The 16,007-nt window shown below is 39.6% G+C and overlaps 3 protein-coding genes across 3 annotated transcripts in view; all 3 read left to right on the top strand.

The window, feature by feature from the left end:
- The window catches only part of LOC114436666 (GTPase IMAP family member 7-like), a 16,731-nt gene extending 724 nt beyond the window's left edge, over positions 1 to 16,007 (top strand). The window contains exons 2-3 of the mRNA XM_028407090.1: positions 13,392 to 13,473; positions 14,520 to 16,007. Of these exons, the coding sequence (XP_028262891.1) occupies positions 13,467 to 13,473; positions 14,520 to 15,451 (939 nt within the window). The 5' untranslated portion in view covers positions 13,392 to 13,466 and the 3' untranslated portion in view covers positions 15,452 to 16,007. The remainder of the gene's footprint in view (positions 1 to 13,391; positions 13,474 to 14,519) is intronic.
- LOC114436662 (GTPase IMAP family member 7-like) lies at positions 2,615 to 4,654 on the top strand. The gene is made up of 2 exons (XM_028407084.1): positions 2,615 to 2,682; positions 3,227 to 4,654. Exons 1-2 carry the CDS (start codon positions 2,676 to 2,678, stop codon positions 4,282 to 4,284), a joined length of 1,065 nt encoding a protein of 354 aa, XP_028262885.1. The 5' UTR covers positions 2,615 to 2,675; the 3' UTR covers positions 4,285 to 4,654.
- Positions 5,343 to 8,791, top strand: LOC114436663 (GTPase IMAP family member 7-like). Its single transcript, XM_028407086.1, has 2 exons — positions 5,343 to 5,451; positions 7,503 to 8,791. Exons 1-2 carry the CDS (start codon positions 5,445 to 5,447, stop codon positions 8,504 to 8,506), a joined length of 1,011 nt encoding a protein of 336 aa, XP_028262887.1. The 5' UTR covers positions 5,343 to 5,444; the 3' UTR covers positions 8,507 to 8,791.

Raw genomic sequence — 16,007 nt, 5'->3', positions numbered from 1 at the left:
TTCCTGGTTCACTGTCTGCTCTGCAGAAGAACCTGTTATTAACAAAAAATGATCATGTTGTTACATGGTTTTGTAAATTCTGTGTCACATTTAAAGTTTATAGTAAATAGATGATGCATCACAAGAAAAAGGTCTCACCTTTGGACTGTCTGTAGTGATACAGTAAGAGCACAATGACAAAGAATAATATGATTCCACACAGCAGTCCAACAATTAATGGCAGTGAGGATGAGGAGCGTTCAGGTCTGGATACAACTATTAGAAATAATAAACATACATTAATACACTTATATTGGACTTGGTGTCATTAGTACAGACAATATTCAAAACAACATTACCGTAATATACCAAAAAAGGAGCATCAAACATCTTTACTCACCTTTAACTGACATCCAGCTCTGAGGTGACTTCTTTCCTGAATGTTCACACCTGTAGAAACCTTCATGTGACTCTGACACTGCAGAGATCTTCAGCTCCCCTCTGGTATCACTTTGAACAAGTTTGTCATTGTGATAGAAAAACACATTGGAAAGTTTGTTTTGTTGGTTCCCTCGTTTAATTTATTCTTCATCTCCAAAATCTTCCACATATTTATCTGTGTCAATCTTTTGCCTGGTGCACGTTTGTTCATATTGTTTTCTAAGTAGTTGTGTATTAATATTTAAATTGCACTTCATATTGGTAATAATCACGACGGTAAACATATTAATATTATGATGTATGGTATACAACAGACAACATACAACAGAAATCCAACCAGTGTCATGTGATTATAGTTTTTTCATCTAAGCATGTTAAAAGCCAGGTTAGGCCTCAAGCTACTGTGTGTGCTGCAGCAGTTCAGACTAATCAGTTCCTTTTGAGGAACTAGTGGCTGCATGGGCCTTTTTAGGAGTGACTTACATAAGTAACTTATAACTTAAGTTACATGCAAATGGTCACAATGACATGCTTTCCTTACTAATGCCATGTAACCCACTTTACATCAGATTTAATGTTTTGTGAGAGGTAATCTGAGGACAAGCACGGGAATAAATAGGCTGCAGTCCAGATTTATGGATTATTATTGAAATCAAAACTTATATCATCAATTGATTTAAAATATCTGAAAAGCTGATTGTTTTGTATGTGTATACATGTATCTGTGTTCCTATTTTCATTTATTGTCTGTGATGGTGTATGATGAAGGTCACATGTGGTGAGACGTATTATTGCCCTGTACAGGCTGATTGGTCTCACCTGCATCCAATCCTCTGCACTACTCCGTCTTTTTAAGGACTACACTCACCAACACTCCTCATCAGTTCTTCAGTTCACGTTGCGGTAACAGATCGTTCTTCCTTCTGCGTCCTGTGATGAACTTTTGCTCTGCCTATGACTCACCTTTTTGGCCTCTTAGGAGCCTCAGCCCTGGTCCCGTCCAGTCTCCGCTGCAGTCCCCAGAGTGCCTGAACTTGAAGAGTTTTTTTCTGTTTTGCACCTTTTTGTTAAAAATATATCTGTTCACCTATTGTGGATAGAGGACAGTGATGCTCAAAGGAAAAGAAGGAAAAATACAACCTGAAAACTACAAAAGCAACATATTTGTCAAGAGATCATGACCGAATTGCACAAAAATCAACAGAACATTGTTAGTGTAGGAACTATGTTCAACCTAAGTACACATGGACACCATATCCCTGCAAAGTCTAGACATACAAAACTAATGTTTCTCATGTATGGATGGTTTTGGTGCAGGGACACGGTTTTTAGGTGTGCTTCAGTACAGAAAATAGTTCCACAACAAATTCTGTAGATTTTTGTTGTTTTATTTTTTATATATTTTTATACAGTATTATTTGTGGCAGCACCAGCCCTACATTTGCAGTTACAATATAAATATTTGATATTTGACATTACATATACATATACATACATATACATACAATATTTGTGTACTGTCGAGGTGTAGAGGTGTCAAAACACAGGCGTTTTCTTCTTTACAGACATTGTGTTACCTTCTATCCTTAAAAAATGTTTTTTTTTAAAAAAATAAGACTTACAAACCATCAGGATTGTTTTAACCTCAAAAATCTCAAAGCATCAACACCCTATTGGAATCTCCGAGAGTCAAATCGAAAGTGAAACTGAAATGGCCTGTTGTGAAGTAGGTTTTAGTTTCGACGACATTCTTCTCTCTTAGGGACCATCAATAAATCAATGATGTTCCACACAACACAGTGTAACACTATGACACATCTTAATTCACTGTATTTTATTTTATTTTTTTTTATGGAGAAAATATATGTATAAAGCTTCAATATAATTTAGTGGAACAATTTATCTTAGGCTTGGAGTCACATGGCACTGAGGCCAATCCAAATAAGATGATGAAGCCATTTTATTTTAAGAATCAATGAATATTTATTTTAGTATCTTTCATGAGCTAAGTGACTCCAAACCTTCTAGAGGATAAATAAGACCTACTCCTTTTCAGTTGTTCCTCCGTTTTATATTCATATTTTTTGTAGGGAAAAAAGAAAACAGCAGTAATATAGGTTTGAAGATAGTGTGGTGTTGATATTTAGTGACGGTTCCTAACTCAGATGCATCGCGTAAACGGCAAACTGGCCCCACCGAGCAGCCAGACGACACACATCAACACTTCATACTGCAGGGACGTCTTCTTTTCCGTCATGGCCGGTGAGTTTAATTTTTCTTCTATTAATCATTCTTTGTCCACACTCAGCTTTGGAGACATGTGATTTGCTCAAGTAACTACTGGTTTCCTCACCACTAGACTAACATTAAATTAAATCAGGTTTATAGAGACGTACATTTGATTGACAGTAATGTGTTGTTTTTATCAGACATGAGATAAAACCATTATCTGATCTGTGGTCACATCAGAATCCATCCAGCTTTTTACCCATGCGCATGTGCAGCATGACCTTTTCTGTTGTTGAAGCAGGAAGGATGTCAGATTTGAGGCCATAAGGAATTCTGTACTCTGCATTTTAATATTGTTTCAATCTAGCTAAAGTAGATCTATGGAAACAACACGGTGACATTCGGGTGACTTTTTACAGTACTACAGTATAATACTCAGGGTTTCCCACTTTGTTCTGGACATCAAATGTAAACACTAGCAGCAGTAATTATTATACTGGCGTTGCTCATGTGTTAGTTGACATTTTACTGTAACGTGCATCATTATTGAACATATGTCGTTATCTTCCACCTCTAGCATCACACATGAGGATTGTACTGCTGGGAAAAACTGGAACTGGGAAAAGCAGCCTGGCTAACACCATACTGGGAGAGTCTGTGTTTGAGATTCATGACACTGCAGACTCTGGGACCACCGTATGTCAGACAGAGACCAGAGAGGTTCATGGAAGAACCCTCACAGTTACCGACACTCCTGGTTTCTTTGACAGTAAGAAGTCTGAAGAGAAGATGAAACCTGAAATAGTGAAGTGTATCACAGAGTGTTCTCCTGGTCCTCATGCTTTCCTCATCCTGCTCAAAGTGGAGAGATTCACAGTTCAGGAGAACGAGGTTATCTCTAAAATAGAAGAGTCTTTTTCTGAGGAAGCTTTCAAACATGCTGTTGTTGTCTTCACTCATGGTGAGCAGCTTCCTGATGGCATGAAGATCGAAGAGTTTGTTGGTGAAAATGAGAAACTCTGTGACCTCCTGGAGAAATGTGGCGGCCGCTGTCACGTTGTTGATAATAAATATTGGAAGAACAACCAGCAGGATGAATACAGAAACAACCAGGTCCAGGTGGAAGCTCTGCTCAACACCATCGACAGGATGATCGAGGCAAACGGAGGAGGCTACTACACCAATGAGATGCTTCAAGAGGTGGAGAGAAAAATACAAGAAGAAGAGGAACGCATTAGACAGACAGCAGGAAACATGTCAGAGAAGGAGATCAGAGAGCAGGCAAAGAGCAAAGTTGGAGGTGTCCTCAAGAAGATAGCAGGAGTTAGTACTGGAATGTTGCTGGGAGCTTTGCTTGGTGTGGGAGCAGTGGTTGCAGTAGTTGTTTCAGCATTGGTGGGAATAACAATGGCTACAGGTCCTGGTGGAGCAGCAGCAGCGGCACCTGTAGCCTTAAAAGTTGCCTTAATAGGTGGAGCAATTGCTGCCGTACCTGGAGCAGTGGTAGGAGGGTGTATTGGGTATGAGGAAGCTGAAAAAGCAGACTCGGTAGGCGAAGCAGTGAAGAACACAGCTGAGGCTCTTAGAAAGGCTGTAAATCCATTTAAACAAATAGCAAAACAAATAAAGGAATAGCAAGACTATTACTGTGGGTCACTGTTGAAATCAAAATTCTAGTATCAGCCTAAACTGGCCCAACTGTGTGGACAAGCTGCCTATCAATGCCATTAAAATGTGCCAATTTGCTGTCATATATTTTTTCATGTGAATCTAATATGTATCAACATGGCAAGAAGAAATCAATCAGCTTTAGATACAATGATTAATATAGCCAACATGTAGGCCTATTTGTTTAGATTGAAGTTCAGGCTTTTTCAAAGAGTTTCAGCATAACAATGTGATTCTGTGGTCTCACAACTATATTCTACTGTAATGTGGATAAATCCATATATACTGTATCACTTTCTGTTTTGTAGTCTGTGTTAAATAAAGTTTTAAATAAAGACTTTTTTCTAGCATGAAACATTCTTCCGTGTGCACAGACAGACTCTGTATTAGTTTGATTGCTGTTGCTAGGCAATCAAACTAATGTTCTTCACCCTCTTCTTTTTTATTCTTCCGTATGTTTTTTGGCGCAGAGTATCTTCAGCATACATTGACCGATTTCAGCCATTCAACTATCAAAATGTTAATTTCACAGAGGACATTCCAGGTCCACTAAAATTAACTAAATACTAAAAAAAAAACTAAAAAAATCCACTAAATTTTAATTTAAAAAAAATATAATGTTTCAAATATTAAGCAATTTCGGTGTCATTTTTAACATGGGAGTCTATGAGAGAGCCCTTCATCTGCCAAATGTATCTCCTCCTACAAATTTCAAGCTACATACTCCATTTTAGTCTTAAAACGCTCATTAGATGCTGCTCTATCAAACTTGTATTCAGAATTTTCTAATTCCGAATTGTTTCCGCGGGTGACAGGCTGACACACAGAAGCATACAAAGCTCTGAATTTCTCTGATTCTCCAGCAATTCAGAGCAATCCTTCACATCAGCATTCAAAGCAATGCTTCAGCTGCAGCAATCAAACTTGTATTATATCTGAAAGCATAACAGGAAGACACAGAGTTACACCCTGCCTGCTGCTTCTAATTCTGCAGTTTCCCGGAACAACTCTAGTTATGTAGCACAGTTGAAAGTGAAACCGACTTCTGCCAGCAGCAGCAGAGGGGACGCAGAGTGAGGAGGCATAATCCTGAATCATCGTCACACCGCAGTGATCTCTTGTTCACCATGGCTCGTAAGTAAATATTAGTTTTTTCATCATCTGGATAGTAGACCATAGATACAGGTAGCTAAACAATTAAAATCTAAAGTGCGCGGTGTCTCTGCAACTTGCAATGCATATCCAATATGCGCTGTTTTGATGGGGTTCAGCAGACACACCTCTCTCTCTCTCTCTCTTTGCTGGCACACCGACGACGGAATCACGCAAGCGACCTTGACCAGTTTAGCGCACTCAGGGTAGATTTAGGTGAAATCTAAATGAGGAATTCATGCTGTTGAGAAGTTCGAGCCTCGAGTCAGGGAGAAGCGATGACGTCTTGTTGCACACTTATGGCATCTCTGAGCGGGGCCGTAGCTGGAGCCAGTGGCGGTTCTACATTGAATTACTCCCCGGGCGAACCCCCCCCCCCCCAAAAAAAAAAAAAATAAAAGAGAAAGAAAAAAAAAGCAGAGGTCATTAAATAAGGGGGAAGGCTACAATTAACATAAGGCATGTAAACTAGAGCACTAGATCAAACATCCTTGCTTATTCAGACAAAACAAAAATATTTCACTGTACTACAATAGGGCTGCATTTTATACATAAATATAATTCTTTGTTAGCAATGATAGTGCTTTCAGATTTTAATAAGCAGCATAAAGGTTGTAATGTGTAACACTTTGGGCAACTAGTCATTTGGATACCTGTGTGATGGTCCAGGCTGTGGGCATCGAGTGAAGAGAGGCTGAATGGATGATAAATATGGATGAAAAATAATCACTCCCACTTTTTATCCTGTATTTAACTCATACGCCAGCTGACAGTCAACAGTATTCTTACTTTAGTTTAACGTTAATCACCCTGTCATTGATTGACGGACTTGTGTTAGCAGACAGTAGCTAACTTGTTCGCTAACCGACGAGCCAGAGCAGTGCATCATAGATGGACATTATAAAAACACAGCGCAGCATCAGACTCTCAGTCCAGGATCAGGCTATAGTCCTCTGTCTCTCTGCCTGCAGCACTGCTGTCTGTCCGGTTTATTGTCATGGCCCCAAAACTTCTGTGTTGTTTAATGACCTTAACAGTAAGATCTCTCACTCCTTCGATCATTCACTCTGCAATACGCAAACATGCAGTGACCCCCGCGCTCCCTTCCCTCCTCTCACAGCTTCTGTACGGCAGCTTCTCAGCAAGCAGGGGGCACTAATTTGCCAATTTTCCACACAGTCATTTAAAATATACATAGAAAACCACCTTGCAGATGATATCTTTTCCAACTGCTCGTGCCCCCTGTGTGATGCCGCCCCGGGTGACCGCCCGGTTTGCCTGTGCCCAAAACCGCCACTGGCTGCAGCGGGAAGTCACGTACAATTTATTTCATTCAAAATTCAAATTGTACTTATAGGGACTATTTTCACCGGACATTTTGACAGGCGGGGGCAAAAAAAATACCTGCAAATTTTTCTTAAAATGTGGAGGGCATTTGACGGTGTCAAAATTTGGATACTGCCCAACCCTACTGTAGGTCCCCTGCCTCTCGTGCCTCCCAGGCACCTCACCACGCCCCCCTAGGGGGGGCGCGCCCCACTATTTGAAACATACTGCTTTAAGGCACCCTGAAAGGATTTTGAACCTGATCAGGCTTAACGGTGTAGTGGTTAAAGTCTTTTAATTTGCTGGTTCGAATCCCGTGAGAAGCAAGGAGCAGAAGCCTGCGAGCATTCTTTTTTTTGGAAGCTTTAAGTAAGTAAAAAGTTTAATCTGACATGTTTTGGGAAGTCTTTTTTCTAAAATGTGACAGTTCAGCTGATGGTCTAATTGGGAATAGTGATGTGTCGGTCACGAACAATTCGTTCAATATGAACTAATCTAATAGTCATCAGTGAGTGATTCATTCTCCACATGGCAGGCAGTCACGTGACAGCCAGGCCACTCAGGCTGTGTGGCGAGAGAATCACTACAGTTTGCTACAGGAACTTTAGTTCTGTCCTCTCTCTGACAGTTTACGCCAAACACCATAGTACAACAACAAGCAGCAGAAATATGTATAATATTAATATATTGTCATTACTCTCCTCTAGCATCAGACATGAGGATTGTCCTGCTGGGAAAAACTGGAACTGGGAAAAGCAGCTTTGCTGAAACTTTACTGGGAAAAAAGTTTGAGATTCATCACACTGCAGAGTCTGGAACCACCGTATGTCAGACTGAGACGAATGAGGTTCATGGAAGAGCCATCACAATGACCGACACTCCTGGTTTCTTTGACAGTAAGAAGCCTGAAGAGGAGCTGAAACCTGCGATAATAAAGTGTATCACAGATTGTGCTCCTGGTCCTCATGCTTTCCTCATCCTGCTCAAAGTGGAGAGATTCACAGATCAGGAGAACGAGGTTATCTCTAAAATAAAAGAGTCTTTCTCTAAAGAAGTTTTCAAACATGCTGTTGTTGTCTTCACTCATGGTGACCAGCTTCAGGATGGTATGAAGATCGAGGAGTTTGTTGGTAAAAATGAGAAACTGCATGACCTCCTGGAGAAATGTGGCGGCCGCTGTCACATCTTTGATAATAAATACTGGAAGAACAACCAGCAGGATGAATACAGAAACAACCAGGTCCAGGTGGAAGCTCTGCTCAACACCATCGACAGCATGATCGAGGCAAATGGTGGCTACTACACCAATAAAATGCTTCAAGAAGTGGAGAGACAAATACAAGAAGAAGAAGAGCGCATTAGACAGACAGCAGGAAACATGTCAGAGAAGGAGATCAGAGAGCAGGCAAAAAGCAAAGTTGGAGGTGTTCTCAAGAAGATAGTAGGAGTTACTACAGGGATGTTCCTGGGAGCTTTGCTTCACCCACAGTTAATGGCTGCATTAATTGCTGCAAAAATGAATATGATGATGAAACGAGGAATAAGTGGAGCTGAGCAAGCTGTTATAAGGTCTGTTGGTCAAACATCAGGGGTAGCATTAGGATTTCAAATAGGAGCTGAGGAAGCTGATAAAGCAGATTCTGTAGGTGAGGCAATGTTAAACACAGCTAAGGCTATCTTCCAGAAAGTTTCATCACTTCAGAATGAATGAAAATTAGCTACATATACAAAGGCCTTTCAATGTGCAACTGTGCCAATGTCACGTTTTCTGGAGACTGCATGTCAATCTTGCACATAACAATATGTAATCAGTAGGATGATAAAAATAGACCTCACAGTATAACAATAAGCTATCAATCAGTTTGAAACTTTTAGATACATAATGATACCTGTTAGTAACATTGATCTGTTCAACATATTGATTTGTTATGGTTGTCATGATGGTTGTCACCTTCTGTTTTGTAATCATTGTTCAATAAAGTTTTCCTGACTTGAATGAAATATCTTTCTGTGTGCTCAGACAGACTTTTTCTACTGCACTAAAATGTTTTACTTTTGGATCCGCTGACGCAATCAAACCCAGACACAGGACACATCTGTCATGTCCGCAGTCCAGAGGCAATTCCATACCCCCACACAATTGTGTCCCTGCTGGCTTGCGGTATAGTCACTTCCACACATACGCACTGTGACGGGGAGTATGCACTGCAGCAATACAACAGCTGGGGGAGTAAATGCAGCAAAATACAATGACGTTTGGTTTCCATGAACATTTACAGGAACACAACATGCAGATTGAAAGGTTAATACAGTTCACTAACAAGACCATGACAGATTTAAGAAGGGTAAATACAAACTTACTGTATGAACTGTGAGAGTTAATCTGAATTTGGTCATGATCATTTTCTGATTTCTGACACAAAGTGAAATAAAACTTCAGATGAATTTGGATTTTCTGTGACAATGTTTCTGCTTCTTAGCAGAGCATGGTTTGATTCAGGCTTCACTCATGGTTAGCGTGTGTTTTCATCAGTTCTTCCCCAAACAACAGATGCATTATACTCATACAACCACCAGAGGGCGCCAGATTATGAAAACACCCATTACAACATTTTCAGCACATGTATAAATCGACTGTACAAAGTCTTTCATCAAATCTATCAATCAATAGCTCCATGCCCATTAAATGATCAGTAAATCAAATCATCTATACTAATCACTGTAATGTTTATTTATGTATGTTGATGTCAAGTCACACATTTTACTAATAAAAAATACAAGAAGAAAAGATCAGGGACAACTACAAACATACAGAACACACAAAAAAACATGAAATATCTTTCTGTGTATACACAGAATTGCATTGATTTAATTTTAGTTTTAACAATAGGCTACTGTACTTTTGTGTCCAGGCAAACTTTAACTGTTAAAGTCTGAGAAAAGTTTACACACATAGCAGGAAGATATAGTTAAATCCTCTGATCATGGCAGTTTCCCGTAAACACTCTGGAATACAGCAAGACGAAAGTGAAACAAACCCACTGCTCTGAGAAACAAGCCTGTTAGGGACAGTGTCTCTTATCACATAATAGGTGCAACAAGTGTATTGTTCAAGTGTGCAGCATCACACCTGTTGAATCTGTTATATGTGTAAAATCATCAGTGAAACCACAAACACCTGTTTTAGCCATCTGCAGTAGCTGCATTTGGTCAACAGGGGTCAGTGTGGTGCAGCACCGTACAGACAAAGTGAATTCATCTGCAGAGTCATCTGTGTGATTAACATGTTGTTTATGTTATTGTGTTGTTTCTAGTGTCAGAATGTTGATCTATACAGCTGAAAGTGTGATGATATGATATGTTTCATGGTAATATAGTATTTTTATAAAGAAGCTTATTTAAATTTAGTTCCTTTCATGCAGTGTTTACTTTGCAGGGCCATTGGGCTCTCCCGTAGAGATCAGGTCATGTGTTTGGGTAGAGCTTGGAGTGGAGAAGCTGCTCCTCAGAGTTAAAGGTAGGGTAGGAGATTTTGAAAACTCAGTGAGAGTCAGCCAGATTTTCAAGGTAAACACACGCCCCTTTTCTCTCAGAGGTCACCCCGAAGCCACGCCTCCCAACCAGTCTGTGACTTCAGCCATCATGCACGTACCTCTCTGGTGCACGCAGAGCAGGAAGAGAGTGACAACCAGCCAACTAAACGCTTCATGTATGATGAAGGTCACATGATCATCAATATGACTTGATTTGATCTGAATTTGAGACAAATTGTCTCGTCTGTATTAATCTTCTCTGACATGGATCGGGCCATCATGCTGCTGAGGTTTTTCCTCAAACAACAGATGCATTATAACCACCAGATGGTGCTAGATACACAAAAACACTGACAGTAAAAACAGTAAAAACTATGGACAGAGCTTCCGTGATGTCACCCGTTTGTTTCTGAAGAGCCGTTCTGAGGCTCAGTGGGAGGTTCCAGGACGTTGATGACCGCCGCCATGTTGGCAGCGTCACGTTGGCAGCATCACGTCCACTAAAACTCCAAATATGGACAAAAAGGGGGAGCACGAGCGGGGTTTAGGAGGGCGGGCGATCGTGGAAGCAGGAAACTCACATTGTGATACGTCAACTGTCTGTCACTCAAGCGGCAACGCCCATAATTATGCGTAATTTTAAGTCAGAATACAATTGAAACAAGTGAGTTGTAAAAAAATTCACCCCCCCCCCCCCTACAATTGACACTAGAAGAGAACCTATCATCTGAGACCAGAGTGGTTTTTTGTACCAGGCTGTAAACATGTTCATTTCTGCTGTGAAGTCGGCCATTTTAACATGGGAGTCTATGGGAAATTACTCGCTTTTGGAGCCAGCCCCCAGCAGTTGCGGAGTGAATTACAAGTTTTGACACTTCCTCATGGGCTTCAACTTTGAGCCCCGAAGGTTGCCGCTTGGTTAAAACACAAACTGTAAGAAGTCTGCGCTGTCCTATATAAATATTAACTTCTTTCACACATGATAATCACAGTAATGTTTGTTTGTGTGAGGTCTACTCACAGGTTCTACAAAAAGTCTGATATCCAAAGCAACAGGGACATACAAAGGACCTGTCTGACAGAAAAAAAGAATCCTTGTTGTGAGACCGTTATCTGGTTCATGGAGCCGGTGCTCATGGGTTATTTAAACATGTAACTGCACACAGAAACCTTCTTTTGCAAGTTCTTTAATATTTTGACTCCTGAGTCTGAATAGTTTTTGTCTAACCGCTACAATTTTCACACCTGAGTGACGTCTGAATAATGTTTTAATAATAACTATAATAACAAATTTTGTCTTGCTGAAAAGTGAGACCTGACTTTTGGCTCAATATTATTAAACATTACGTTAAACTAATTCAAAGAATTGTGTGACTGCATTTTTGATAAAAACTGAAACAAAGGTTTTTCTTCCAGCACAATAAGATGCTTCTCTAAAGCAGCTACTTGTGGTTAGACTTGTGGTCAGTTTAGTTCCTTCCTCAGTACAGTCATAAGTGAAGTAACACTGCTGTGTCGACACAGACGACACATAATCTGACTTTAATCTGAATCATTTTCAGTCCAAAACTATCTCATCATGAGTGGTGAGTGAGATTATTTTTTATTTGTATCTTTCTGTGTCTGTGCATCAGATAGATAGATGTTTTTTTCTCTTTTAACAATTAATATACTGTCAATCACTGCTCTGCTTATTTCCTGTCAGTCATCTTTACTGTCAAAGTTTAGTCATAGATGGTTGAACAAATATATGTTACTGACAATGTTTGAATCAATTTGATAATTTTAATAGAAGATGAGTAAGATTTTCTTTTTATAAAAGGTTATTATTATTATATATTGTCATGATTCTCTTCTAGCACCTGGCGAACACCATACTGGGAGAGCCTGTGTTTGGAATAAGTCACACTGCAGACTCTGGAACCAGTGTCTCTCAGACAGAGACCAGAGAGGTTCATGGAACAAACTTCACTTTAACAGTTTCTTTGACAGTAAGAAGCCTTGATAATAAATAATGGAACAACAACCAGCAGGATGAATGCAGAAACAACCAGGTCCATGTGGAAGCTCTGCTCAACACCATCGACAGGATGGTGATGAAGAGGAGGAGGCTACTACACCAATGAGATGTTTAAAGTAGTGGTGTAGTGGAGATATGTTTTTTTATTTATTATGTTTTTGATTTTGTGGTCCAAGAGAATGTGATTGTTACATGTTTCTGTGCTCTTATCTTATGTGTCTTATGTGTCATTCATTGTGATGAAGGTCACATGATCATTCATGTGATCTTGATGTAGTCATGAGATCTTTTCTGGTATTTTGTGTGGTCAGGTTTACAGAGTAAGATCATAGTCTGGGTTCGAACAGACACTTTCACATCTTTAAACACACTTTAAGAGACAAATTGTCCCATCTGCACCAAACCCCTCTGACGTGTTTGTGACCATCATGGTGTTGACTTTTTTTCAGATGTATTACATGGATACAACCACCAGATGGCATCAAACTGCACACATCATTTGTTTAAAACACATTGTAGAATGTTCCACCATAAACTAAAGTCCCCACTGTGATTATATGATTAATAAATGCATTCAGCTGTGATAATCATCTCTTCCTGTAGACAACAGTCAGATCTTGTACATGAGAAACTTCTCTAATCACTGGGCTGAGGCCATGATCAGCTCCACCTCCGGTACAAACAGGATTCATATGACTATAAGACACATGTAGCACACTCACTTGTAGCTGCATTCAACAGCCACAATTGTCACACCTGAGTGACATCTGATTGACGTTTTAATCATTATTATAATACCATTTCTTTTATTTGACCTTACTTGACACAACATTATTAAATTTACTTATATTACACTAAATACTCTAGAATGGTGTGCAGATTGGTTTTAGTCATGACTAAAACTGAAACACTGTTTTGTGTTTTAGCACAACAAGAGTCTTCTCGGAACAGGTCGTGACTTGTGGTTATGTTGGTTGGTTTATTTCCTGCTGCAGTCAAGGCTTAAATAAAACTGCTGTGAAGGCAACTGATTCAGACATCAGGAGAGGAGACGTCGACACAGACGAAACATAATCTGACTTTAATCTGAATCATCTTCAGACTGAAATTATTTCATCATGAGTGGTGAGTGAGATTATTTTTTGTAATTTTTTCAGACATTCTGTGTAATGACACTTAAAATTCATCACATTGCAGCATTGTCAGTAAACATGCATTTGTTCAACAATCTATGAATAAACTGGCAATAAAGATGATGTGAGGAGTGAGGTGAGAGCAGGAAGAACCACATGGTGACAGCATATAAACTGTTAAAACAGGAAAAACCTTTCTGTGTCAGCACGACAGTTTGAGTCAGGACTAACAGGACTTAGTTGAATTGTAGCTGAATTACATGATACAAAGACCAGTGTTAGCTAACTCTTCCCACATCTCTTCTACAAAGGGCAATGTGCAGATTATTATTGTTGAAGAATCAGTAGGTATAAAATGAAAAGGAGATAAAGTACAATTATGAAACACATAATCCCTATTATACACTACAAAATGAATATATTTACATTTTACAATCAATTTTACATAAAACACATTGCTCTAACTACAAACTCTATTTTGATATTGTTTCATGTTCTGCTCTTAAACAGAGCAGAGTTTGTTAGTGACGCTATCACAGTGCCCAAATGAGTAATGCACAGTCCTAGAGTCCTACACAATACACCAGCTTTGACACACAGCTCCTAACTTTATAGCTGGCTGGTCTGCAAATGTGTTTGCTTGAAGGTATAAGTAAATCCTCCCCAAAGAAAATACATTATTGAAGTTTATTTTTTATTTTTTTTTTTATTTTAGATACTGTATTAATCCCAGAGGGAAATTCTTTACAGCTGCTGCACAAGCAGTGTCATACAATGACTAGCAAGGCGCGCCACAGGCTAGGGTGAAGTGTCTTGCCCAAGAACACACAACAGTGACTGGGGAGGAGTTGGGACCGAACCACCAACCTTCCGGTTATTGGACAACCCTGCTACCCTGCTATCCCACTGCGCCACTGTTGTTGTATACAGGGATTATTTTTAACTTTTTATTTATTAAACAGCAAATGTATTTGTATAAGTTTTGTTAAATTTCCTTCTTCATGACAATAACCACAAATATGTGTTATTCTCTTTTAGATTCAGACACTAGGAGAATCGTCATTTTAGGAAAAACTGGATCAGGGAAAAGCAGCCTGGCTAACACCATATTTAAAGAGCAGCTGTTCAATGACAACCCCACTTTAAACTCTGGCACAAAGAAATGTCGAGCAGAAACCAGAACAGTTAAAGGAAGAAGAATTACTCTGATCGACACGCCTGGTTTCTTTGACACTGACATCCCTGAGGAGAAGCTGAAGCCTGAGATACTGAGGTGTATCATAGAGTGCTCTCCTGGACCTCATGCTTTCCTCATTGTGTTCAAAATGGAGAAAATCACACTGCAAGAGCAGGAGGTGATCAAGAAAATATCTGAATATTTCTCTGAAGAAGCTTTCAAATATGCAACAGTTGTCTTCACTCATGGTGAGCAGCTTCCTAAAGGACAGAAAATAGAAGATCTAGTCCAGCAGAACAAATACATGAGTGAACTGGTGAGGAAGTGTGGAGGCCGGTGCCACATCATAGATAATAAATACTGGAATGGAAGTTCAGAAGATGAATACAGAACCAACACGTTCCAGGTGAAGAAGCTGCTTGAAACCATCAACAAAACAGTGAAAGCAAACAATGGAAACTGCTACACCACTGAGCTGCTGCAAGCTGTGGAGCAGAAAATACAACAACAGGAGAGATGCATTGCAAAGATATCACCACACATGTCAAAAGAAGAGACCAGAGAGAAGGCAAAAAGCAATGTCTTTCACCGATTTCTGGTCAGAGCAACAGGTGTTGTTGTAGGTGCATTGTTTGGAGCTTATTACGGTGGAAGAAAGGACGATGCTTTTAAAGTTATATTTGTACTGCTACATGCGCTACATGGCGCTGTTGCAGGATATCATGCAGTTGAGGAAGCAGAAACAGTATGGGAAGCAGTAGAGAAGGCAGCAGAGGCTGTTAAGGCTCAATAGGTTGTACAGGAGGCATTACAAACACCCAAGAAAGCAGCAAAGGCTGTTTACAGTAGAGTAAGTCCTAGGTAGGCAGACTAACAAATTATTCGCTTTGTAGAGTATCTGTGATTGAGATGTCATTTCTTCATGTAGACTAAATAGAGATCTTCATCAGAACAACCTGTAATTGATGGGCTGAGGTTATGATTCACCTTCTCAAAGTAGGCTCTATAGTACATTTGCAGTCATGTAGTGGAACAACGTCAACAAGAAAATGAGCTTCTGATGAGTTCAGGAAGTGGGAGGCTTTGTTAGTGTCACAATAAGACATGTGGTTGTTTTTGAACTTGTGAGACTATATGTACATGTGTATATAGCCTTCAGTGCTCACAGGTTCTTTAAACATGCAGCTGCACTCAGGAACTTAGTTTTGACTGTATTTCTTTAACATCATTTTTGTTTCTTTAATCATTAAACGTAATCTGAAAGAATTCTTTATTTGTTATTTTCTGGGTGTGTGCTAGCTTGGTGTAATGGTTTTATTTTTTATGGGTCACTGTTGAAATAAAAAGTC

The sequence above is a fragment of the Parambassis ranga genome, chromosome 5 (genome assembly GCF_900634625.1).
Source record: "Parambassis ranga chromosome 5, fParRan2.1, whole genome shotgun sequence".
NCBI lineage: Eukaryota > Metazoa > Chordata > Actinopteri > Ambassidae > Parambassis > Parambassis ranga.
This window is presented reverse-complemented; position numbering and strand designations above follow the sequence as displayed.